Source organism: Gossypium hirsutum, chromosome D13, assembly GCF_007990345.1.
Source record: "Gossypium hirsutum isolate 1008001.06 chromosome D13, Gossypium_hirsutum_v2.1, whole genome shotgun sequence".
Taxonomy (NCBI): domain Eukaryota; kingdom Viridiplantae; phylum Streptophyta; class Magnoliopsida; order Malvales; family Malvaceae; genus Gossypium; species Gossypium hirsutum.
In genome coordinates, this window is record NC_053449.1 from 13,234,430 (window position 1) to 13,262,188 (window position 27,759).

General features: G+C 34.2%; 1 protein-coding gene and 1 non-coding gene across 2 annotated transcripts; both read left to right on the plus strand.

The window, feature by feature from the left end:
• Positions 1–14,508: 14,508 nt before the first annotated feature.
• Positions 14,509–15,949, plus strand: LOC107919631 (protein FEZ-like). Its single transcript, NM_001327157.1, is given in 3 exon segments — positions 14,509–14,763; positions 14,860–15,161; positions 15,272–15,949. Coding segments are annotated over 3 exon segments (1,143 nt in total). The 5' UTR covers positions 14,509–14,582; the 3' UTR covers positions 15,932–15,949.
• Positions 15,950–25,558: 9,609 nt separating this feature from the next.
• Positions 25,559–25,664, plus strand: LOC121225878 (small nucleolar RNA R71). Its single transcript, XR_005923782.1, has one exon. It is a non-coding gene; the product is annotated as a small nucleolar RNA R71 (small nucleolar RNA).
• The last annotated feature ends 2,095 nt before the right edge of the window (positions 25,665–27,759 follow it).

Consider the following 27,759-nt stretch of genomic DNA (forward strand, 5'->3'; position numbering starts at 1 on the left):
GAAAAGACATCGAGTATCAGGTGGGAGACAAAGTGTTCCTTAAGGTTTCACCTTGGAAAAAGATACTCAGGTTCGGCCGTAAGGGCAAGTTGAGCCCAAGATTCATTGGGCCGTACGAAATCTCCGAACGAGTTGGTCCGGTTGCGTATAGATTGATTTTGCCCCCGGAGCTTGAAAAGATTCATGACGTCTTTCATGTTTGATGCTTCGACGCTATCGATCTGATCCATCGCATATAATTAGCCCATCAGAGGTTGAAATTCAAGTCGACATGAGCTATGAAGAAGAACCGATGCGTATCCTAGCTCGTGAAGTGAAGGAGTTGTGAAACAAAAGAGTTCCGCTAGTAAAGGTGTTATGGCTCAAACACGGGATCGAGGAAGCTACTTGGGAGATCGAGAGCTCGATGAAAGAACGATACCCAAACCTATTTACCGGTAAGATTTTCGGGGACGAAAATTTCTTAAGTGGGGGAGAGTTGTGATAGCCCAAAGTTGACCTTAGTCGGGAAGTGGTTTCGGGACCGCTAAACCGAGTCACCGAAATGTTTGAATGTGATACTTATTGTCTAGAATATGTAATTATGAATGTGTGAAAATTTCAAGCTTCAATTTGGTTGATTTCATGTGAATTTAGTCAATAGGACGTATGTGAGAAAATTCTAAAATGTGATAGGTCAATGTGTGAGGACCTATTAGTGCATGTGGACAAAGGGGGGACTTGCATGTCAAATTCCCCCTACTAGTAGTGGCTGGCCATGACAAGCATGGTAGACCAAGTTTGATGGCCAAGACATGTCATAGACATGTTTTGTTGGTGCATCATGGGTGGAAAAAAATAAAATAATAGGCATGGAAATTAAATAATGAAAAGGAGTATGATGAATACACAAAAAAAAGTGTGTAGTTGATTCTTTCCCCCCCCATTGCCGTGAGCTAAAGAAAAGAGAGGAGAAGATCTTTGTTCATCCTTTTCTCACCTTCATTTAGCCTAAATTAGAAAGAAAAACAAAGAAAAAAATTTCTGATCCTTTGGTTCATCCTTGGCCAAAAATTTTAAGGAGGAAAGAAGAAGAAAGGTGAAGAGATTCGGCCATGCATGTAGCTAGGCTAAGGTATGTGTGATGATGTTCCATGAGATGCATGCATGTTTTAGTTGTTAGCTTGAGTTCTACCTAGCCCATGGTCTAAATCTTGCTATGTGATGGAAATGGCACTTGACCATGGATGCATCATTCTTGGTTGGTGTTTGATGTTGTGGTGATGAGGCATGAGGATGAGTTAAGATTCGGCCTAGGTGGAGGTTGTGTTAATGCCATTGCATGCAAAATATGAAGCTTGTTAATGATGCATGTGATGATGGCTTGATGATTCTTGAACCTCCTTTTTAGCATTTTTGTGTGAGCACATATGTGCATTGGTTGCTAAATGGAGAAGAATCGGCTAGCAAGATGTGTGCTAAGGCCGAATGTAACTTTGCATGTTAATGAGCAATGCATGTGTTAAATTGATGAAAAGGGGGAGGATGCTTTACTAGTGTGTATATGTGTGTATTAAGTGTTGAAATCGACCCCAAAAATAGACATGCATATTCGGCCAAGGGGAAAGAAATTAGCTAATATGTTGTGTTGATGCATGATTTTTGCATGTATGAGACTTTAATGTCTAATGTATAAATATGGGCTAAGTGCCTTGTGTTCATCTTTTTGATGCCTAAATGATGAAATCAATTTATTTGTTTAATTAAGCTCAAGAGCAAAGGGGAAATAAATCCGATAAAGGGAAGGAAAAAGTGGTTGAATAGCTAGCGGAATCGTTCGACAACACCCGAGGTAAGTTCTTGAGTAAGAGAGCTTAAATTACGATGTGATTAAATCATGCTCTATGTGTGGCTATTGAGCCGAATGTGCAAGGACGATATGTGCCTTGTGTTTGAGTTTCGCAAATGAAAATGAAATATGAATGTGCCATGAATTATTGTTAGATGTGCATGATTAATTGAATGCTGTCCGGGCTAAGTCCCGAAGGCTTTGTGCTAAGTGAATATATCCGGACTAAGATCCGAAGGCATTTGTGCTAGATACAAATTCCGGGTTAAGCCCCGAAGGCCTTTGTGCGAGATACTAAATCCGGGTTAAGTCCCGAAGGCATTCGTGCGAGTTATTAAATCCGGGTTATGTCCCGAAGGCATTGTGTGAGTTACTAAAACCGGGCTATGTCCCGAAGGCATTTGAACGAGGAGCTATATCCGGTTAAATCCCGAAGCTATATCCGGTTAAATCCCGAAGGTACGTGATTTGGTAATGAATGAGCTTGCTGTAAAATTCCAGCGAATACTCGAAAAACATCCCAATATGGGGATATGTTACGTATGTGTTGAATTTAATCGAGCCCTTACAAATAAATGTTCGCTCAGTTGATAAACGAGCTACCGGCCTTCGGCTAAGTTAGTCTATTGTGTATGTACATAAGGGTTGTTAATGTTGTGAAGCAAGTTTGATATCGGTAAATTGCGTATTATGAAATATTCCGTTTAGCTAAATGTGTGTTATTCTTTGTTTATGCTGGAATTCCTTGCTCAAAACTTACTAAGCATAAATTGCTTACTCGTTACACTGCTCCTCTGTTTTATAGATTTTTGGTTCTCCAGCTATCGGACTCGGGATCTTGAAGTCGAAGTCGCCCACACTATCAAAGGCTCTTTTGGGTACTATTTTGGTTGAATTTTGATATGGCATGTATAGGACTACCCATTGTTGTTTTCGAGTACTTTATGAAATGTATAAGTGTACAGCCATGCGAAAATGGCTTGTAGAAGTGGAGTATGGCATTAGACCATTCGTGTTTATGAATGTATAGATGGTTTCATGATGTAACTATAGTTGGAATGGAAGTGTTGAGCAAATGATCAGCCATTGGAATGGCTAAGTATGATCATATGTGGGCATATGTATGACAAGGCCCTAGTTGGTCCATGAAACCCCGAAAATAGGTAAGGTTTACTTTGAAAACAGAGGCTGACAGCAGCAGTGGTGTGGATTGGAAAAATCACAAGAATTCGTAGGAGTGGAATTAAATAGTGAATAAATTATGTAATCGAACCTTGATGAATCTACTTTCATATGAAAGTAACGAAACAATCATATGAACAGTACAGTAAGAGATATCCGGGTTCTTGTGGAACAGGGCCAGAACAGTTTCAGGATTCCCTGTTCCGACTTTGAAAATTCACTATAAATTGACCAGAGATAATTAGGGGTCATACCATATATGTATGGATTCCTCTCTGAGTCTAGTGTCCAAGGAAACAAACGGAATCAGTATTGAAGCTCTGTTCAGAGAGATATCCAAGTCGTAATGGGAAAAGGTCAGTGTAGTCGACCCCTGTAACATGGGAGACTTTGACTAATAAACTGTACTAATTGGCCCGACCAAAAATTCTAGAAAAAAATACATAGGTGGGGACATGAGTCTAGTTTCAGAGAAAAATCACAAAACTGATTTTCGAGTTGTGAAAGTCAAGATATGATTTTTGAAGCGACTAGTACTCAGACTGGGCAGTGTCTGGAAAAATTTTTCAAAGTTTGTTAACATCTCGTGTCTGACTCTGGTGTCGGTCTCGGGTTCGGGGTGTTACAAAAAATTAGAGATGATTCCATAAGAAATAATTTTAAAAATAGCCCTAACAGTTTCATTCCTGAGTTCCCAGATCTTATATTTGGGTCATGGAAAGAAGAGGACGTGAATTCAAACGAGAACGAGAAGACAAAGGAACAAGACAAGGGGTATGATTCAAATTAATAAAGGGTAGAATTTTTTTTCTTAGTAGTGCTCTTAAGACTTTTATTTATTATAGGAGTATTTTATTTTATGCACAATAAAGTTTAATAATTTGATTTTTATGAATAAACTAAGTCAATACCTTCCATTAGTTTTGTTCTCTAGTAAAGAACATAGTAGTGTGACAATGTGAATGTACATGACTAAGGATTGAATTTTTCAAAAAAGACTTGGTACATAAGAAGTCTGCATGACTCATATTTTTTTTGAGTCCTACTTGGTGTACAATTTTCATTCACTTAAGCGATTTTCATGACTAATGAAGACATTGCTTCTTTTTGAAGGGTAGGGTACGTGCCACAAGCTTGTATGGATTTTAATTTTTTTTCAAATTTTACACATAAGTATGCTGAAATAAAATAATGCTTAGAAATAATTTTTTGTTAATGAGTTAACTCATATGCAAGTATAATTTTTTATTTTATTAAGCTTTCATTATATGCTAGCTTAGTTATGATATGCTTGTATTTTCATTAGTTTTAATATAGCCTTTTCCATGAAAACATATTCTCCTTGGAAATAGACCTGCATGAAGGTTTAAGTCTTTAGAATTGTCTTAGTAACTTTCTTGAGGGAAAATCGTAGGAGGCATAAAACTCTAAATATGATTTAGGCATATTTTTTTTGGATCGTTTGAGCCTTTCAAGCCTACCATATGAATTAAACCCTTGAAACCTTAGTTTGAGCCATATAGCCTATTTTATTGTTATTTACCCAATAAACCACCATATATTGATCTTTTAAATTTTTATCCTATCTTGCATCTATCTTAACTATACTTGTATTGGTGAAAAAAATTCGGGGGAAAATACAGAAAGATGTACATATTTGATTCAAGAAGAAGAAGAAGAAAAAGAAGAAGAAAATAAAACAAAATCTCTACTTAAGTATTGAGATGTATTGTTGAGTGTAAGTTTCAAATTAAGTTTGGGGGTGTTAAAACTCATTAGTAGGAAGACTGTACCCCAAAAAGATCCAAGAAAAAGTTAGTGTTAAGATGATTTAGCCTAAAAATCACTTCTCTTTATCCTTACTTTCAGCCTAGCCCCATTACAACCTTATAAAAGACAAGATGGTTGTGTCTTTGCGGATTCGGAAGACGATTAATGCCCTCAATTGGAACTATTTTTGTGATGCACGATCATTGCCCAAAGAGGAGTTAGTTTGAGAGTTCTATGCAAATTTAACTATGCTAGATGCTACTGAAGTTCTTGTTCATAAGAAGAAGGTACCGCTAACTTCTAAGTCTAATACTGATTTGTTTAACCTACTTTATGTTGAAGAAGATGAGTACTTTATCATGATGACAAATATAAATTGGGATTTTCTTTAACAAGTGCTTAATGTTGTGACATATTCGGGATCCCAATGGATTATAAGAAAGTATGGTAGTCATTCTTGCTGAAGGGAATATCTAAAATTAGTGGCTAAGGTATGGTTCTACTTTGTTCGATATAGTTTCATGCCTATCTCATATTGTTCCACCATCTTAATGGAGCGAATACTTTTGTTGTATGCAATTATAACAGAAAGGTCTATAAGTGTTGGGAATATTATTCTCATAGAGATCCACAATTGTGCTTGAAAGAAGACTGGAAGTGCTTACTTTCCATCATTGATAACTTCATTTTTCTTAAGAGGCCCAAGTTAAAACAAAAACAAACTTGAAGGGCTCGTATGTTCAAGGTTGCGTCATAGCCCATGATCTTGAAAGGTTAGTGCAGAATGTCCATGAGCTAAACCCAATTGAACCAACCAAACCAGAAACTGGCGAGTCATTGAACAAATTCGAATCGGAAGCTGACTTAGTTGATGAGACATAAGAAGCAAAATATGAGGAAGAATCGAACAGTCTAGAACCTATAAAGGAACCGAAAATCTCTGAACCAAGAGGAGCCAAATGCTGATAAACCAGTTGAACCAAGTATTGATCCTGAGTTGACCATTCCTATACCCACCTCTTCAAATACTGTGAAGAAATCAGAATTGTTAATTATGATAGATCTAATGAAATTTATGCATAACCAACAATAGGCTTATTGAAAATATGCAAAAGTTAGAGATGATTCTGTAAGAAATACTTTTAAAAATATCTCTAACGATTTTGTTCTTGAGTTTCCAGGTTATATCTTCAAGTCATGGAAAGAAGATGGGAATGCAAGCGATGATGAAACATCAAAGGAGGAAGACGAGGGGGATAAGTAAAATAAATAACAGGGGGAATTTCTTATCTTTAGTAATTATTTCTTTATTTTTATTTCCTAGTTAGAATTTTTCTTTTGCATAATAAATAGCAAGCATGAATAAAATAAGCTCTATGCCTCTTTGTTAAGAAAAGCAAAGTGATGTGATAATGGGAATGAACATGTCTAGGATTGGATTGCTGAGAAAGACTTGATACTTAAGTAGTCTTTATGACTCACCTCTCTTTTCTTGCAACCCTACCTGGTGTTCAGTTTTCATTCATTACTTTGTCTTCGCAATGAGGACATTGCTTCTTTTTAAAGGGGGTTAAGACATTTTGCATGAATTTCTAAAGTATGTTTCAATCTTTTTACTTAAGTATGTTGAAATAAATGAATGTGCATAAATAATTTTTTTCATAAGTGAGTTCAAATGCAAGTATGATTTTTGATTTTATCTAAGTTATTCTTATGTGTTCTTGAGTGATGGAATGCTTGTATGCTCTTTAGACTTATGTAGTATTTGCTATGAAAATTTGATTTCTTTATTGACATGTGTGAAAGTTTAAGTATTTAGAATTTACTTAGCAACTTTCTAGAGACAAAATCCTAGGAGGTATAAGAATCTAATATGATATAAGCACACTTTCTTTAGATCGTTTGAGCCTTTCAAATTGACCTTATTAAATTAACCCTTGAAACTTAATTTTTGAGCTTAATGGCCTGTTTATTGCAAATTACCTACATCATAAGTTGTATTATCATCTCTTTTATTTGATCATGTTCTTTTGCATCTATCTTAACTGAATTTGTCTTGGTGATCAAAGTTTGAGGAAAAATAAGAAAAGATGTACATGCTCTTCTCATGTTTAAAAAAAAAGAATGGAAGAACAAAGGTAAGTTTGTTCTAAAGAATAAAAAGCAAAGAAAGGTTTGCTCAAAGTTTGAAAATAAGGGTTGAGCATGAGTTCGAAATAAGTTTGGGGGTGTTCCAAAGACCCATTTGTATGAAGGTTGGGGTGCAAAAAGATCCAAAAAAAAGTTAGGGTTAAGATGATTGAACCTAAAAATTCACTTCTCTTTATCCCTACCTTTAACCTAGCCCCATTATAACCTAATAAAAAACCTATTGATTTCATGATTATACCGACTACATTAGTGGAGAGGAATTGCTAAGTTCAACATATAAAGACCAATAATTAAACATTGTGATTGCTATGTTTAGTTGATAAGGAAAGCATATTGATTGGTGAATATTATAAATGATTTGGAAATGCATGCATACTATGACATTATGTTGTACTTAGTATATAGTTTGGGAAAAATATTTGCATTCGAGCTACTTATTAATAAAAATTATTTTTGAGCATGACTTTGTTGATGCATGATTATGTGCAAAGACTGATGCTGCTTTATTATATTACAAAATTTGCCTTAGCAAAGCAGTTGTGCTGTCCATGAACATTACTCAGGACAAGCAATGGTTTAAGTTTGGGGGTGCGTAAAGTCAAAATTATATAGGATTTTTCTATATATTTTTACCATATCTTGACTTAATAAATATGTTAATCTTGAGTAATTGTTATTAAAATAAGTGAATTTTACTTAATTATTAATATTGGACATGAATTTATAAAGTATGTGAAATTATGTTTAATTACTTGATTTGTGTACATAGTTTATATTATTTTCATGTTAAATATTAATATGTGAATTTTCATTATGCAGGAGAACCATGGAAGATGTGATTAACATAAATGGTGCATGGACATGCACACTTCCACTTCCACTTCATTTAGACGGCAATGCCATGCAAAACTAGGCCATAAGGATGTTAATTTAACCCAGTGAAAAATGTGCTAAAAGATGGACATGCCTCATTAATTATTGGATTGAGAAACCATCCAAAAAGGAGGAATGAAAGCCCAATTTCAACACAAATAGATGGCTGCCCAAGAATAAGCTTTGGGGTATTTAACTAAAGGTTCTTGAAGTTGGAAAAATATCAGAAATCGGCCCACCAACTTTGTCTTTGAAATCGTCCACCTTATGGCTATTAATAGCATTGTTTTGAATTCAAAAACAAGCAACCAAGTCATCCTCTTTTCCACAATTTGTGGTCGGCCATGTATGAGAGAAAAAAGAGGGATTTTGAATTCTATTTTTAGAAAAATCTACCCTTGCCTTCACCTATAAATACCACGTACCTTTCCACTTCTCAAATCATCCCTTCATTCATAACACATCCCTCTATACTCATCTCTCATTCATCATTCTCTCTTCCATTTCCCTATTCTTTTCCTTTACATAGCCATCCATCTCTATTCCTTTCTTTAGCCAACAAAGGCTTTGTCAATACCTTTCTTTGGCCAGTCACCTTAGGAAACCCTTAGCAAAAGGAGCACCGAGCAAAATGAAGGAACACATCAGTCAGAAAAGATCTGAAAGGTTGCTGAATTGAATTAGAGTTTACTCTTTCCTCTTGTTATTTAATTTACTTCTGTTTGCTATGCGTTTATTGTTTTTGACATCAACGATGATATGTTAAATCATTTTTTCTAGGATGATTATGTTATTTCAATAATATTTATTGATTCATTTTTAACATATTTGTGCCTCAGTCGATCATGTTTTCAATTAAAATCAAGATGTATTTCATTCATACGTGATTGGGTACATTCAGGTTAGCTAAGTGATGTGACGAGACGACGACTAGTAGACACATAATCGAAAAGTGTATTGTTCAATTTAGATTATGAAACCCGACTATATTAGAGGTTCATAATATCTTTAGTTAGCTCTATTATCTTACATAGTTTTTGGTTTATGTGATTAAATTGTTGCAAATGTAAATGTATCTGTGACCTCGCATAAATACAAAGAAACCCTTAGTTTAATATGATCAGTAAAATGCATATTTCACTAAGTAAAAGATTTCAAGAGGACTTAATTTGGTTTCCAAACTCGTGAAAGATAGAGTTGCCATGGAATGTTTTCCGAACATTGTTAAGCATGATGAAAATGAATTCATTTGATTAATATAATTATCGTAGCCTATTTTATGTTGATTTTTTTGTTTCTAAAGCCATTCATTCATACATTTAGATAATTTGCATAAAAATTGCATTAGGGATCAATTTTTGCATCTAGTTAATTTAATCATCACTATAAAAAATTATTGAGTTTCTATATCAAATTGTGATTTATAATTTTGCAATTAATCGATTAACATACACGATCCCTATGGAGACGATAATTCATTTTACTTACTTATTACTTTAACGACTATGTACACTTGCACAAATCTCGTTACACCTGGCCACATGGCCATGTGACCCCTATTTTCAGTTTTTGTCATATTTTTCTATTTTGTTTTAGATTAGTCCATATTCAATTCTAAATTGATTTTAGGGTTCCGAATGCTTGATTTAAGTCCTGTTTTAGTATTTAAGCTATGAATAGTGAATAATTACTAATTACTGGTGATTAAATAAATATTTTGGATTGTGATATGTATTATAGTTTTCTTAATATTGTAATATCCCGTAACTTTAATTCGACAACAGAGACGGGTTAGGGGTGTTACAACATGATGAATTATGTTTGTTTGATTATGTCTAGGTATGTGATTTTTAACATGTTATGTATTGGTGATATGAACTGTTCAGGCTTAATCATTTTGTATAGTTGGAATGATGAAACAAGATAAAGGAATGTTAATTTTATGTTATGTATGATTTGTCAATTAAATTGACAGGTATGTGATGTTATGTTTTACGAACTTACTAAGCTTTACGCAAGCTTACTCTATTTGGATTTCTTCCTTATAGATTGTTGGACTCTTACTGTCGATTGGAACATCATTAGATATCATACTATCCGACAACTCTTTCGATAGCTATTTGTTTATTTTGGCTCGGCTATAAGTGGCATGTAAATAGGGTTTCGATATGTTTATGTTATTGAATAACTTGGTGATGACTTGTGTCATTTTAGATGTAAACTTGCATTTTGTGTTTTGGTTTCATGAAATGGTAATTTATCATTTGATGTCTTTCTTGAAGATTTGTTGTTGAAATGACCATTTTACTTTGGTAACTTATGAACTTTGGTTGAAGTATATTTGGCATATGTTATTTGAGACTTAATTGAGGATTGAATAAAGTTAACATGTTGATTGTGCCTTGGTTTGTATAGTTGTTTTTTATGCTTAGATTATGGTGCCAATGAAGGCATATTGGTTAGACACATAGGTCAGATCTGAATTGGCATATTTTGGTACATTTTGAAGAGGTTTATGTGATGGTAATTTCATGGCTTGGTGTCTAAGGAAGTGTAGGTGAAATGGCTTTAGTTTGAAGGTATTTTTGGGTACACGGTTTGTGATATGGTCTGCCATATGACGTAAGCCCCACACTGTTACATAAACGACCATATGGCCTATTAAATTTTGGTGCAGGTTTGTCCAGACGGTCATATTGAGTTACACAGCCTAAGACACGATCGGGTGACCCTTGAGTACACGGTTTAAGTATTATGACATGAATTGGCACATGACCGTGTTCTTGTGCCACATGGGCTGAGCTCTATCACACGGCTTGGGCACACAGCCGTGTGACCCCTGTTTTCACTTTTTACTCAAATTTTTGTAAAAGTTTTATTTTAATCCAATATTGTTTCTGGTTTGTTTTAAATGTTCCGTAAACGCAAATTAAGTCTCATTTTGATTGAATAACATGAAAATGATTGTAAATTAATTATTTGGTTATTTTTAATTATTTTTGAATGATGTCAAAGTGTTATAGTTGTAATACCTTCTAGCTCGTGCCGAGCGACCGGATCGGGTATAGGGTGTTACACTAGGCATTTCCTATATCAAGTTCTTAGCCTGTGTTTGTATTTTGAACTTGAATTTGAATAAATAGTGTTTTATTGCTGAGCACAAAAAAATTGTAAATAATATATGAATTTATCAATGAACAAAATAAATGATATTTCAATTAGTACATAACACAACATACATGTCTTCTTAAACATTATTGTTGACTTGTAAACTTTAGCTACTGTGAATAGGATATGCTAGTAGAACTGTACATTAGTTAGACTTCTATATGACATCATATAAGTAAAGATCTTCTCAATTTGAACTTCTATAAAAATTAGATCTCCTTAAATATGGTAACTTGATCACACATAAATTCTTCAAATAAAATCATTGAATGATACTCAACAATATCATGTCCATATAAATATGTTAACTTGATCACACATAAATTCTTCAAATAAAATCATTGAATGATATTCAACAATATCATATCCATATAATTGTTCCTCAAAATTCTCAAAGAGATATAGAAAGATACACAAATGTGTCAAAATGTGCTAACATATATTACAAATTGTGTTAGCAAAAAGGGCATTGCTAAGAGCAAAAGTTGCTCAACCAAATTGGTGCTTGAGGTTTAGGGGCCAAACTAGAAAATTTTTTAGGGGGCCGAAATTAAATTGTAGTTTTTATGATAGCAAAAATGCAATTCCACCATTTTAATAGACTAATCTTTATAATTTTTAAATGATGAAAACAAATTATATTTTTAGGGGGGCAAAGTGTAATTTTACCTTTACTAATTTAAAATTTTAAAAAATTTAAAGGGGCCATATGGAATTTTTTTCATTTTAGGGGGGTTGGGGCCCCTGCCAGCCCCCTAGTTTTGCCACTACTGAGATGGTGGGCACTTCTCCAAGCACTAAATGAAAAACAATAAACACACAAGACACAAGAAGATGATTACATAATTCGATTTCCCTACGTTTGCGAAGCCTAACTCGGTGAAAAATATTCACTCTCTTCAACAATTACAAAGTGAACCGACTCAACCACACAACAGCATGATCGTTTCTCTCACCCTTACACTTTGAAGTTATAATACTCTCAGCATTATGATCACCCCTTATGATCACAACAAGTAAAACCACAACAATATGTTTCACTATAAAAATAACAATCTTACAAAAACATTCTCTCAAGAATAGATTAAGTGCTTAACGCTCAGTATATTTTCCTAGGCAAGTCTCTCAAATATATAGACATTGATTTCGAGTCTTGCTTACAATATAAGATCTAATACAATCCCAATTAAATAGTATACCACAAGAGTAATATAAAATAATTAAATAACATATGAAGTAAAGATGGACTCTTGACATCTCATCAACAGAATCACTATCTAATCCAAAATCCATTAAGGGATTGCCTTGGAGAATTTCGATCCAAATCAAGTAAAAATATTTGTATTCCCAAGGAGAGTGATCTTCCATAATGGGCTCAATATTCACCATTTAATCATAATAGACCAAATATAAAATTCAATAAACTGCCAACACCTAAATATATAAACTTTTTCTACACAAATTTGATGGGTAAGGGAGTGGACACTCCCTCTAATATCAAATTGTTAGTTTCATGTTTTTCAATAAATTACACAACCATTTAGTAGCAAAGTGAATCAGAATTGACGGTGTGATTGAAACATATGATTGATACTAACAATGTTCATGAATAATATGAATATATTTTTATAAATGAATTTAAAAAATTATTAACAAAGAGAGGTGTAGATATTTTTAATATCCATATAAACATGTGCGAAGATTGAGAAGGCAATCCCTGCATTTAATCTACTATATTACCATCCATGCTTAAAATACAAAAAAAAAAAAAAAAGAAAAAAAGAAAAAGAAGAAGATCCGCATGAAGATAATTAGTTGGAGGTGGTGTTTTTAAGTAACAATGTGAAGTGTGAACCATTTGAATTAAAAAATAATATTATAAAAGTAAATAATAAAATCAGATACAAATTTTAATTATATTAGAAAAATCAAAATACCTTTTAGATTCAACTTTTTCCTTTGGAGCAACGTCAATCCATTAATTATATCAATGTGCATTTATATTCTATGACATATGGATTAAGAGTGAAATATCGAAGAGGATGAATTTAGAGTATGAGTAGGATACGATATAAGTGTGTCTAATGCAGCTACATTATTTATTTAAATTCCTTTTTCCATACTCATGTACATATTATATATGCAAACTATGCAAGTGAAATAAGCCTATTAAAATTAAACAATAGAGTATGATGAAAGAATAATGAAGGTTATTTGTGAAAGCCTTTGGTCTTGATTTGGTCTACAGATATAGGTCCAGAAAGTCAAATGATTTGGTTTTTAGGGGTTTGAATTCTATAACTCTGAATGATAGGCGAGTTTTTCACCAAAAATGGTCAACAGAGATGTTCAGAGTTTAGGGCAAGTGGTCCCAATTAATTTGTGCATTAAACTTGATGAATTACCACCTTAATTTGTGTTTATAATATTATCTCTTTACTGATACGGGGAATACTATATATTATAAATCTGACAAAATCAGTAGAATAGAAGCTCTGGGAATGGAATAGAAGCTGAATTTTTGGATTCTGAAACACTTGCATAGGAACTTTATAGTACTTTAATATTATAATATTTATGTATTATATTTCATCTTATTGAATTGTGTGTATTGGGAGTTGGTTTGGGTCCATGTTTCTATATAAGAATTCAACCAAAGACCATAAAATTATTATATGTTTTTTTGGGTATCTTTTGTATCGACTTCAAACTGGATAGGCAAAAATAAATATATCATGGGGTTTGCATTAACTTTTTTTTGAAGATATTAGTTATGTTATTATCCCCAGATTCATAATGCTGATTTTTTCAGCTTCTATTGAGATTCTTCCATTTGGATTAATCAAATCCTTTAATTTGGTTCTGAGTAAGGTACAAGTAATTTAAGAATTGGATTGTCGCTTTCTCTTGAACCAAATCTATTTTTCTTGGTAATTATTTATAGTTAAAAGTAAGAGTAAGTTTCCCAAATTGCCATTCCCTTCACTTTTGTGGGTTAATTTTATAAGATGTTATTTTTTAAACTTTAATTTAATCTTTAAACTGTTGATATTATTCAGACTTTTCTATCAATCTAACTGTTAACTTAAGTATTATATGTTCGTTTAAAGTTTGATATAAAACATATAGATAAAAATTTAAACATACATGTACGTGTAAACAATTTGAATATGACATATAGAAAAATTAATCTTCCTAAATTTTAATAACTCTGTTTTTCTTAACGCAATATATCCAATTTGTTATTTGTACATATTGTAGGTTCACGAATTTTATCCATATTGAGGACTTGTGATAAAATTAACCCCTTCTTTGTTTTAGTCAGCCAAGAGGATCCTCGCAAGACACGTATAGCGACACTGGTTTTAAAAGTCACCATAAAATGCGGCTGATTCTACGGAGAGAAGAACCCTCCTCAGGAAGCATATATTGGCTTCAAATTAAGTGAAAACTTAAGCTCTCAACTTCCTGTCTTTGAGCTCATAATATATCCCTTCTTTAAAGTTTAGTTGTTTCTTTAAGGTTTCCTTCACTGTCAAGCTCTCCGTTTTCTTTCCTTCTAGGGTTTTTTTAACATAGAAAAGAAAAAGGCAAAAAAAAAAAAAAAAGAATGAAAGAGAGAAGTGAATCTGATAAAATGGAAGAAATAATGCTTCCAGGGTTTAGATTTCACCCAACTGATGAAGAGCTTGTTGGGTTTTATCTTAAAAGAAAAGTACAACAGCGCCCTCCTTCAATGGAATTTATTAAGCAACTAGACATTTACAAATATGATCCATGGGATCTTCCAAGTAAGTTAATACCATACATACATACAAATATGTTTTTAGTGTTTAAAGCTCTTATATAGTGTGGAATCTAACATGGGTTCGTATTTTTTTATGAAGAAATGGCGACCACCGGAGAGAAAGAGTGGTATTTTTACTGTCCTAGGGATAGAAAATACAGAAACAGTGCAAGGCCTAACCGAGTAACTGGTGCAGGGTTTTGGAAAGCCACTGGCACTGACCGCCCCATATATTCCTCAGAAGGCAACAAATGCATTGGCTTGAAGAAATCTCTTGTTTTCTACAAAGGTAGAGCAACCAAAGGGGTCAAAACTGACTGGATGATGCATGAGTTTAGGTTGCCTTCTCTTGCTGACTCCGCTCCTCCCAAGATATTCTTAGAGAAAACCCTTCCTCCCAATGTAAGTACGGGTTTGAATCCGTACGGGTTTGAATCCGAAAGCTGGTGTCAATCAGTGTCTAGTTCGCTTCTTTTATTGTTATATATCAATCATTGTATATATATTTTCAGGATGCATGGGCGATATGCAGGATATTCAAGAAAACCAACTCCACGGCTCAAAGAGCACTTTCTCAATCGCGGGTTTCTCAAGTACCTGAAACATCATCATCATCGATATCTGAGTTGCCTAGCATGCCCTTGACTGCAAAAACCAGTTTAAACCTTAATGTTGACCTGCTGCAGACATCCAATGGTGCATTTTCCAGTTTAGACTTTGTTCCTTACAAGCCTCCTCAACATTCAATGTCAAACGGGGACCTCACTAGTCTTGTTTTTACACCTCTTGACCATACCTCAACAGATTCCAGAGCTGTTGATGTTACTTCCATGTTGCTAAACATGTTATCTTCCATGCTTGGAGATCATTACTGTGGTAGGGCCACAGATGGTTTACATTTTGGTGGCGGCTTCACAGGGACATTGCCACATGAGATGCAAGGGAACAACATGATGAGTGGTGGAGACCATGAAAGTTCCCTATTTAAAAGCTTGAATGTTGGAAGCCATGGTGACGATCAGTGGGGTGGTGTTAGGTCCATTGGTTTTCCCATCAGTATGCCTTTGCCTATGAATGTTATGGGAGATGCTTGGAAGCCAAGCCTAGCTTGGGATTCTTCATGTCCTAGTGAGATGTCAACAAGTTTTTGCTCCACCAAGTGTTGTACTTGATGTAATTGATAATACTGTGAAAAGTGTTTTTTCCAGTTTAGAAATTAGCCAGCAAGTTCTTGTTAGGAAAAAAAAATATGTTTTAAAATTTAGAGTCCTTTTGTAGGCATATTAAATCATTTCATTATATATTTTGAGAAAGGAAAATTTTGCAATTATAGTATAAGGTCTTAATTAGTCAAATACATCACATAAATTAATGTATGCATGCAACACTCACATTTAAACATTAAAAAGAGTAGTCACTTCTATATTCACACGTTTAGAGTTCCACCAATATTTACACACACATGTATGTTGTTAATTAAACAGGCAGTAGTACAAACCGTTAAGATATTTAACAACTTAAAACGAGAACAAAAAGATGTCCATTTTCTGACTTCCATGAAGTCAAGTGGACATCATCTCTAGTTCTTACTTTAATTCATTGTTACCAAATGTTGAAGCTTTGCAATATCATCCAGCCATGGTTTAAAGATCCAATTTCAGCTTTCGCAGTTGCCAAGGAGAATGCGACCAATGTTTTAGTCCTGCATTAAGCATAGTCTCATTTCCCCTTTCAGTCCTGAAGCAACCAACAGTATTTCTCGTATATGCTAGAGCTTGGAATTCAAGTATGTTGTAGTATTAGGATTGTAACAACTCAATTTTTAATGGTGTCGAAAAATACGGTTTTAGAATCACATTTCTGTAAACCGAGTCAATAAATATAAAATAAAAATATTTACAGGGTTAATATTAAATTATAATAAAGTTAGATTAAGTAATTTAACTGATAAATTAATTAATTAAAGGTTATGAGCTAATTTGTAAAAGTTGAATAACTATTGAGTTTTAATTAAGAAAAAAATTAGGAACATAAATATCAATTATCCAAACAGCCAAAATAGTTATTTAATCATTATATATCTGGATGTTAATGGTTGTTTCCACTAGCTTAATTAATATGATTATTAGTATAATAAAGCTTAATAAATTAATTAATTAAAGATAATTAACATATAACCTTTATATAAAAGCCAAGTTAGTGGATGAAAGATGAGTATTCATCTTCTTCCCTCGAAGAATAAAATCGGGAGAAAACTCCATTTTTGGAGCTTAAGCTTCAACAAGCAAATTTTCAAGGTAACTAAGCTCTTTTTGTGTAAATTTTTTTTATAAAAGTATTATTATGAGAGTTTGATTTAACTAACTCATATATCAATTTGTTCAGTTGTTGAATTTTTAGCAAGTTGTCATTGTTAATAAATTGCTGAATTAGGCTTGAATTTTATAGATATTAAGCGTAGATCATGATAAAGACTAAATTGTAAAGTTAAATAAGCTTGTCAGTTAAATTTGTAACATTAGGGAACAAATTGAATAAATTGAAAATCTATCATGAATAGGAAGTATGGGTCCCTATTAAAAGAATGTAAAATCGGATCTTGATCTAAAGCTAGATATTGAAAAAATATGCATATCCCGAGTACAAAGACTAAATTGAATAAACTACAAAATATGTTTGGCTTTGTATTTGAATGTAAATTGAATGAGATATGATATGATTTTATTTATTGAATTATTGAACATAGGCAAAGATGGCATTGAGCCGTCAAGAGGGAAAGGAAACGCGAGAGTCGTTGACGAGTGACGAGAGGATTCAGTTTGTACTTTTATGATTCGAGTAATATATATATATATATATATATATACAAACATGTATGATTGTGGCATATTATTTATTAAGGTAAGATGATTAATTATCTTATGACTTGATTCGTGAATATTAAGAAATTTGACTGACTTGAATAAAATAAAAATAGCTAAGATCTAAATTGATAGATTTCATATATTATGAATCGATGATAGAAATGGTATAGAACAAAGGTGTGGAATATGTGATGATATGAATTTTATAATAACAAGTTATATGAATTGATTTGTGTTTACAATATTGAATGACATTGAATATCTTGAATTTGGGCTGAACTAAATATAGTATAAAAGACTGTGAGATTATTGATATATGATGTGTAATATGATATTGAATATTTATATATATGCATATGACCTGATGATGAAATGGAATGAGATTATGATATATGAACGGTTGATACCCGTGTGAACTTAGTAAAAGGCTAGGATATAGTTGGCATGATAATAGGATCATATGCGCGTGTGTGTATGAGATAGTTGATGATGTGGAGATTATGATATCTTATTTCGAGATCAAACATCTGTTGCGGATCATTGAGTATTCACTATCTCTTCGAAGACCTTAGTGTGGGGACGAGATGTATTTGAATACATATATTAACCACCTCCAGACGTACAAACGTCCAGACTGTGAATACTGCTATAAAATATGGAAGTACGAGGCAGTATTTGCAAGTATACGGGTCTAGTTGTAATATAGTTTTACAATGGAGTAAGTGAGTACTACAAGGATCATACCCAAGAAAGGCGAGTGCTAGATCAATTCTAACCTAAACACTAAAAGATTTAATTAGTACTTTAAATTAGTTATAGTATGAATCATAAAATAAATGAGTTTTAGGGTTTTTATAACAATAAAAAAAATCATAAAATAAATAGACTTCAACAGATAGAGAAAGGAGAATGAATCAAATCTTAATTATAGGTGATTAGCTCGCTTCGGTAATCCCCATCAATTGCCTTTTCAGGCTCCTCATCAATCAAATAGTCCCTACCCCCAGCAAGATCTTCCGATCTTCCACTAACATAATGAGTCAGCAAGGACTACTTATCTTTCGGCCTCACAATCCAAACTGGCTTAGGGTAGGTGTTCACGGATGGGCCATAACAACTTTGGGTTAATTCCCACCTTGATAACTTCTCGGGGTTGTCAGACCTAGGGTTTGTTTCATGTTCTTACTTTCCCAAACAGCTGATCCATTGAGTAACCCTACAAGACAGTCAATAGATCATACCTCCACTCGCTAATCCCCCATAGAGGGATTAGTTCCTCATGGTTTTCATAGACAATATAGAATGAATATAAAGAGAAAAAATTCTAATTAAATCGATAGTATAGAGTATATGGAAGAGTCTGATTATATTGAGATTAATCACGAATCTACAAAGTTTGAATGCTTTCCACAATTAAGATCTCTTAAGAAAAACGAAGAAGAACAGAAATAAATTATAAAACTTAAAAACAAAAGAAAAACTAAACTAAATTTACTAAAGAAAATCTAGGCTAAGTGAATGATGTATATAAAATGTGCCAAAGGAGCCTATTTATAAAGTTCAGGTGGTCGTCATCCTCAACCCTAGGTTAGTTGACATTCCCGAGCTTTAAGTTTGATTGTGAAAACCAAAAACCCCTATTTCGTATTTTATTTCCATCCCAGAGTCGGTGTCGCGACACACCAGGACCTGTGTCATGACATAGTAGTCAATGTAATCCTTTTGGGATATCTTCAGGGGTATGTCGCGACACAGCATGACTGTGTCGCGACATTAAAGGCAGTCTTGAGGTTTCCCTATTCTACTCCATATGTTGCAACATCGGTTATCCCTTGTTGCGACGTACGATCAGTATCAATTTAATATGGCTTTTAAATGTCTTTTGTACACTCACAACGTGTGTTAGCTCACCAGTAGGCTTCATTTGGCCCTTAAGGTCAATTAAAAACTTAATTTGTAAATTTTATTAACTTATTAAAAACTTAAGAAAACATAATTCAAACCTACTAAAAATGGTTGTTTTCAAGCTCCTAAAGTGCGATAATTAGTTTAATCTACTACACCGAATCACGGCATATCAAACTCCCCCACATTTAAGTCGTTGCTTGTCCTCAAGCAACATGAACAAAAACAATAAATAAAAATGATGACACTTGAGCAAATATGATACAAATAGTTATTTTAGAGCACATGACTTAGGCAAATTACATTCACTCGCAATTTTAACATGATGAAGAATTAATTTACCACTTTTAACCACAAACACCTAAGTTCAATATGTTACAAAGTATACAAGCATTAAGGATCTCACTTGTAGGGATCCATCAGTAAATCATATAAGTACTTTTATTATCCGAACAAAATAGAAATAGTCATTTATGCGTATGTTTAGTATGAGGTCCATTCATGTATAAGGATATTTAGGTTACATAGGAATTTTCGGCTTGTAACGTTTTGAGGCTTATGAAAGGTATGAAATTCAAAGATAGTAAGCATCAAGAGGGCTACAAACACGAAAATAGTTTGGCACATCGTATTGATCCCTATTCTTCCCCCCTTAGTGACCCTTATCCACTTACCGCCTTATTACTCTTTCTCTCACCTTCCTTGTCTCTTCATATGTAGGAAGTCATAACATGGCATAGTAACTACGGCTAGCCTTACGAGTTTTCGTGCGCTAATGAACAAGTTTTTCTTTCTTTTGTGACTTTGTGACTTTTTTCTTTATCAATGCATCTCAGTCATGAATGTTTTTTCGTTGGTTTAGGACTTTTTCTACTCATACTAACTTTCTTTTTGTTTGGAACATTATGCTAACTTATAGTTCCTATATCACACAAATCTTTCCTATTTCACTCTATTTTTACAAACTCCGCAGTGATGTATCTACTTAACCATCTTTCCTATTTCACTCTATTTTTACAAACTCCGTAGTGATGTATCTACTTAACCCTCAACACGTATGACCAGACGTCTACAGTCGTGCAATGCAGGACCAAAGAAAAATAACAAATACAAATTAACGTTTTTAGGCTCGATGTTTGTAATGAGGTTAATCAAAAAGTGTTAACAAGCTCAAAAATTGGTACTAAGGGTGAAATAGAAATAGGTAAGCTTTTTGGCTCTGGATGTGTTTCTACAATGTCTTAGGTCATCCCTGAATATCTCAATATGCACAAATTTAATTAACCAAAAAAACTCAAATTCAACCATTTATCATTCATATTAGCATGCTCGTTTCCTTGTATTTTCTATATCATTTGATACAATTGATTGCTTAATACCTATTTACAGTGTAACATATAGAACTTAGTAGTCTAATAATAAAAATTTTAAGATCACCTACCATCATGCAAAATTTATTTGTAAACACAAGCAACCTATGTACATGCTCCTAACCAATCACTTGTATTTCTACAAGCTCAAGCACACCAAAGCCAAGAAAGAATCAAAGAAAAATGTAGAACAAATTGAAAATAAACAAGTTTTCTATATTACATGTAACACCTCTAACCCGTATCAGTCACCGGAATAGGGTTACGAAGCATTATTGTAAAAACACAACATAAAACATACATTTCCAAACATTAATATAAACATATCATGATCTATTCATTTACATGCATATAGTCCCTTAGCCGAGCCTTCGAGGCCTTAAAAACACTTTAGAAATAATTCAGAACTAAACTAGAAACATTTGGAACATTTAAGAAAAAATGGAAAAATTAAACTACAGGGGTTATACGACCGTGTGGCCAGGCGGTGTAACAATCGAAATAGGGACACACGACCATGTCCCAGCCCGTGTCCGTGCCCGTGTAACTTTCGAAGTTGGGTCACACAGTTAAGCCACACACCCGTGTGCCAAGCTGTGTGCTAAGCCGTGTAACAACCTGACTTGCAAACCTTAAAACCTACACAGGACACACGGCTGATTCATACACTCGTGTCTCAGGCCATGTGGGCATGAAATTGGCCAAATTTAAACCATTTCCATCACCAATACAAGTATGTACCTAAACGCAGTTTGTGCTCAAACTCAAAGCACCAAAACCTGACCAAAAAATGCATGAAATGACCACTTCAATAGACCATTACCATTCAACCAATATGCCATACAAGGTACCTCAAATGCATTCATTCAAATCTTACCTAAACATGTATACATACCACATTTCAATCATGCACATCAAGTCCAATACCTCTTTCCAAAACATACCTATCTTGACCATTTTGAAACTATTCCATCACATACTATAGTGGCCATTGAAGCATGCATCAAAACTTAGCCATATTAACACATACCAACAAGGCACAAAATACCAAAAGTACATCAACCAAAACAACTTATATATGCCAAACTTATCAACTAAACTTTCAGCTAAATTCCATTTCAAGTCCACCTATACATGTATGGCGTATAATTAGGGATGTTGTTTTGCCTAGCAAATTCTTGGAAAATCAGCGTCGATTCTTTCATCCACTGTCTCATCCAATCTAGCCTTTGATGACTACTTTCATCAACTTCTTGTTGAGATTGTGTTAACCTCTAGGATGCAAATGGTGTAGCTATCACGTCTTGTTGTTGCTTGTTCCAATATTTTATTTGTTTGACTCTCTGCTCAGTATATTGTTGGAACAAGGTGTCCTTGATGATACTTTTAGATTGTTTCAGCAGTTGCTCAGTGGATGTCTAGGTACAACCGCCTTTTTACATAAGGACGTCACTAGATGGGGAAAGAAAACGCCCACCTTTTGGCAACTAATGCATGTCTTCATGTTCTGGTAGATCAATTTATCGATGCACACCTTCTTTTTCTGCAAGATTGCATATAGTAAGACTGCTCGAAAAGTATTAACGTTAGAAACATTTAAAGCAGGTAGTATTCGTGTGCACACAGATTGAATCCATATTTTAACCTCCGAAAACATAATGGCTTGATGAAAAGACACAAGAACATTGGTACCTTCAGTCAAAAGGTTTATAATGTTATCCATATCTATGTCTCGAAAATATTCCAAATTAGTTTCATCAATAAATTCTTTTTCATAGTATGGAGAATTATAAAAGTCACAAATAATTTGAGGGGTTACTCGTACTTCCTTCCCTCACTTGGGTACTATATCCCACATATGGCCTTCAGTGTTTCTAGACTCTTGGTTCCTTAAGGATGCATAAAACTCTTGAACAACAGAGACCACATCATTATCTTTAGTGATCGTCCAAAAATGTTTCCACCTATGATTTATTACTAAAGGCCATATGCCTTTACACAAAATCATCGACGGATCAAATCTCATTTCTTGGATAAAGGTTTTTCCCTGTATTTTAGTAAAATATTTTCCAATACACCGATTTACAAAATTATAGGGGTTTGTAGCCGTCAATGGTTTAGGTTGATTGGTTCATCTAACTTTTCTATAAGGCATGATTAAACTAAGAACCAAATTAATTTATCAAGCAATATTTTATAGAACAATAACAAGTTTGAGTTAGGAACCCTTAACCTCAAAGAAATCTTTGAAGTCCTTGCCGTACACATTGGTTTATTGTTCCTTTAAGTGCTCCCCTCATTTGCCACATCAAAATATCTTGAATGATGAGGGATTTCACACTAATTCCAAGAAGAGAGTGAGAATTGGGATTTTAGGTTTTAAAAGTTTTTAATGATTTAAGAGGATTAAGGAGTAAAGGGGTGTTAAATATATTTATGAGGTGTATTAGGGTTATAAAAGAGGTATTTTTAATGGTACAAATCGTGTAAAAATAAATGTTTAGCCACTCGATTGCACAATTGGGTCTGGTAAACCCTATAGAAAATTACAACGATGTAGCGACACAAGGGCTTCGTGACGCGACACATTTTTCAGTTTGGAAATTTGGGGAGACTGTCATCCATGTTGCAACATAGGAGTGTGGTGTTGCGACGTCGAGTTGGTGTCTTTAATTCTTGCATTCTACCCAAAGTGTCGTGGCTCGAGGTTGCCATGTTGCGACACTGACTCTATGTCAGTCCAAATTTCCATCTTTGAGGATGTCTCGATCTTGAATGAACATCTATCAAATAAAAGTTAACATCTAAACTCTACGGTTAGTTAAATATACAATAATTTAGAATAGTAAGGTAATTACAATATTTTTTAAGTTTTACTATCGGATTCATCCGACAGTATCATCAATTCGCCGATGGATGATTCTTCTGTTCTGTCAATATTAGTCTTTCGTCCATCGTACCATTCCACTCATGCTTGCTTGTACCTTTTCTTAAACCTGTTTATTGTTTCTACATGCATAAAAGGAAGTGTATCCCTTCACTCAGGAATGTTAGAGATAACCAATTTTTTGCATTGCTCCCCTAACTTCCTCTTGTCTTCCTCGCTTTGTTGATGGCCACATTTAAATATTCCACTCTGACCATTGATTTTCATAGTCAGTTCATTTTTCTCAAAATCAATCGTGGATCTAGAAGTGGCTAGGAATGGTCTACCTAAGAAGATCGCAATCTCTTGATCTTCCTTAAAATCAAGAACTACAAAATCTATCGGAATAATAAAACTGCGCACTTTGACTAACACATCCTCTAGTACACCTTTTGGATGAACTGAAGATTTGTCAGCCCACTGTAGTGTTATATGTGTATTTTTAAGATCCCTAACCCGAGTTTTTCAAAGACAGATAAATGCATCAAATTAATAATAGCTCCTAAATCACATAGAGCTTTATTAAAATAAATGCTCCCTATATCTATGGGAATACTAAAACTTCTCGGGTCTTTTAATTTTTGGGGTACCCGTCTTGAGATAATAACGCTACAGGAAGTTTTTATACTAACTTGTTCACCTACCTTAATTTTCCTACTCCTAGACATAATTTCCTTTAAAAACCTGGTGTACTTAGGAACTTTCTCTATTAACTTGATTAAGTGCAGGTTAACATTTAATGTTTTGAACAAGTTCAAGAAACTTACGAATTCATCATCATCCTTCTTTTTTTTCCTCTAGTCTTGGGGGAATGAGATTTTTGCACCGACAAAATTTTTAGTTATTTCATTCTCTGTCTCCGCTGCCGGTGTGGTTACCTCCTCTGGCTCTGGCTCATTTTTAGCCTCTCAGGATTCCACTTGAGGATCGTCATTATTTTCCACAATTGTCTTCGAAGTAGTGGTTTTTTGGCTACTCAGTACTTTGCCCGATTAAAGGGCAATCGATTTCACGTGCTTTTTACCTTCTCTCCGTGGATTATCTTCCGTGTTGTTGGGAATACCTGTGCCAATTTTTCTTTTGATGTCACCCATCATGCTCATCAAATGGCTCATTTGATCCTCGAGTTTAGTCAATGTTCTTGTTGAATTGGTGCACTTAGACTTCACCTGCTTGACATCTGTTCTCATTCACTATATCTCTCTCAATTTTATCCAGATGTTGATCACATTCAGTATGGTCACTTAGTTTGGCCCTATCCTGGGGTTTCTTCAAATAAGGAGGTTGGTAATTATTGCTTTTAGTTTGATTTGAATTATTACCTACTCCTTGGTTCCCTGCCCATATCAAATTAGGGTGATATATCCAATCGAGATTATATGTATTCAAATAAGGATCTCCACCCCTATTCCAGATGTAATTTATATCTTCGGTAGGATTGTTGATATAGTGTAAGAGCGGTTTGTCTCCCCATTGCATAAACAGTGAAGAAGTAGATCCACTAATTGTTAATACTTCTCATCCTCTTGGATAGCTTTTATCGTGGCAGGTTTCAGGCCGTTTGTGAATCCTTCAATTTGCCACTGACAGGAGTTTAATTACATGTTCTCAATAATTCTGTATGCATCCTTGTACATTCTGTTCATAAGGGCTCCTGCTGCTATTGTATTTAATCTAGATCGTACATTCGCATTCAACCCATTGTAAAAAACCTGCAATCGCATCCACTTAGGGAATTCGTGATGCGAACATTTCTAAACCAATGTTTTAAAATGTTTCCAAGCCTCATAGAAAATTTCTCCATCCATCTGTCTAAAGACAAGAATCTCTCTTCTAATTTGAACCGCTTTGTTGGTAAGGAAAAACTTCTGTAAGAATTTTCCAACAAGTTTATACCATGTCGTGGTAGACCCTGGTGCCTGCGAATCTAACCAAGAAAATGAATTGTCAATCAAAGAAAAAGAGAATAACCAAAGACGAATAGCATCATTAGTGACCCCATTATACTTAAAAGTATTACAAAGTTTGAGAAATCATTTTAAATGTTGATTTGAATCCTCTGTCATTGCAAATTATTTTGGTTCATCTAAATCATTGCTGGCTTGATCTCGAAATTATTTGCTATAATAATTGGCCTTGTTATGCTTTCCTAAACCATATCTAAACTTGGTAGTGCATAGTCTCTTAAGGTTACCCATCTGCACGTTTACGGGCAACTATGGTGCTGGTGGGTTTCCTAAAACATTATTGTCAGCGTCACCAAATAGTGGATTTTCACGTGGTACATTACCTGCAGCAGTTGGTGGTGGATCTTGCATCTGCTGTTGCTGTTATTGTTGATGTCAGATTTTTCTTCGAACTATTCTGAATGGATCTATGGCTGCTACAATAGGCATGCCCCTACTGCGAATCATACACTAAACCTAGAAAGAAAGGATTAGTAAATAAAATAAAATAAAATAAAATCATATCTATTACCTAAAAATTTCCTAATCATTATGTTTAAATGCAAAAATTAAAATCAAACTAGTGACGTTGCCTCCCTGGCAATAGCGCCAACAACTTGACTATCTCGGGATGTACTAATGTCTAGAGTGTGAATACTGCAATAAAATATAGAAGTACAAGGCTATATCCGTAAGTATACGGGTCGAGTTGTAATATAGTTTTACAACGGAGTAGGTGAGTACTCCAAGGATCGTACCAAGGGAGGTGAGTGCTAGATCAATTCTAACTTAAACACTAAAAGATCTAATTAGTACTTTAAATTAGTTATAGTAAAAAAATAAAGGATTTTTAGGGTTTTGATAACAATAAAACAAAATATTATAAAAGAAGTAAACTTCAAGAGATAGTAGAGGAGAATGAATCAAATCTTGATTATGGGTGATTACCTCACTTCGGTAATCCCTATCAACTGTGGTTATGGGTTACTCATCAATCAACTAGTCACTACCCCAGCAGGATCTTCCGATCTTTCACTAACATAATGAGTTAACAAAGACTACTTATCTATCGACCTCACAGTCCAGACTGGCTTGGGGTAAAGGTGTTTACAGATGGGTCATACCAATTTTGGGTTAATTACAACCTTGATGACTTCCTAGGGTTGTCAAGCCTAGGGTTTGTTCCATGTTCTCCCTTTCCCAAATAGTTGATCGTTAAGTAACCCCAAAAAATAGTCAATAAATCATACCTCCACTCGGTAATCCCTCATAGAGGGATTAGTTCCTTATGGTTTTCATAGACAGTATAGAATCAATATAAAGAGAAAGCATGCTAATTAAATTGATAGTATAGAGTATATGAAAGAGCCTAATTGTATTGACATTAGTCATGAATCCACAAGGTTTGAATGCTTTCCACAATGCAGATCTCTTGAGAACAACGAAGAACAATTGAATTAAATTTTAAAACCGAAAAACAAAAGAAAAACAAAACTAAATTTTCTTAAGGAAATCTAGGCTAAGTGAATGATGTCTATAACATGTGCTAAAGAAGCCTATTTATCGTGTTCAAGTGGTTGTCATCCTCAACCTTAGGTTAGCTGACGTTCCCGAGCTTTAACTTTAATTGCGTAGACAAAAATGCCCCTATTTTGTATTTGATTTCTTTCCCAGATTCGATGTCGTGACACACTAGGACCTGTGTAGCGACATAGCAGACAATATATTCCTTTTTGGATATCTTTAGTGGTATGTAGCGACACCCTCATGCTGTGTCGCGACATCGAAGGCAGTCTTAAGGTTTCTCCATTCTGCTTCCTCTGTTGTGACATCGGCCATCCCGTGTTGTGATGTAGCAACTAGTACTAGTTTAATATGCCTTCTAAAGGTCTCTTGTACACTCACAAAGTGCATTTGCTCACCCTTAGGCCTTATTCGACCCCTAAGGTCAACCAAAGACTGAATTTGCACATTTTATTAACTTATTAA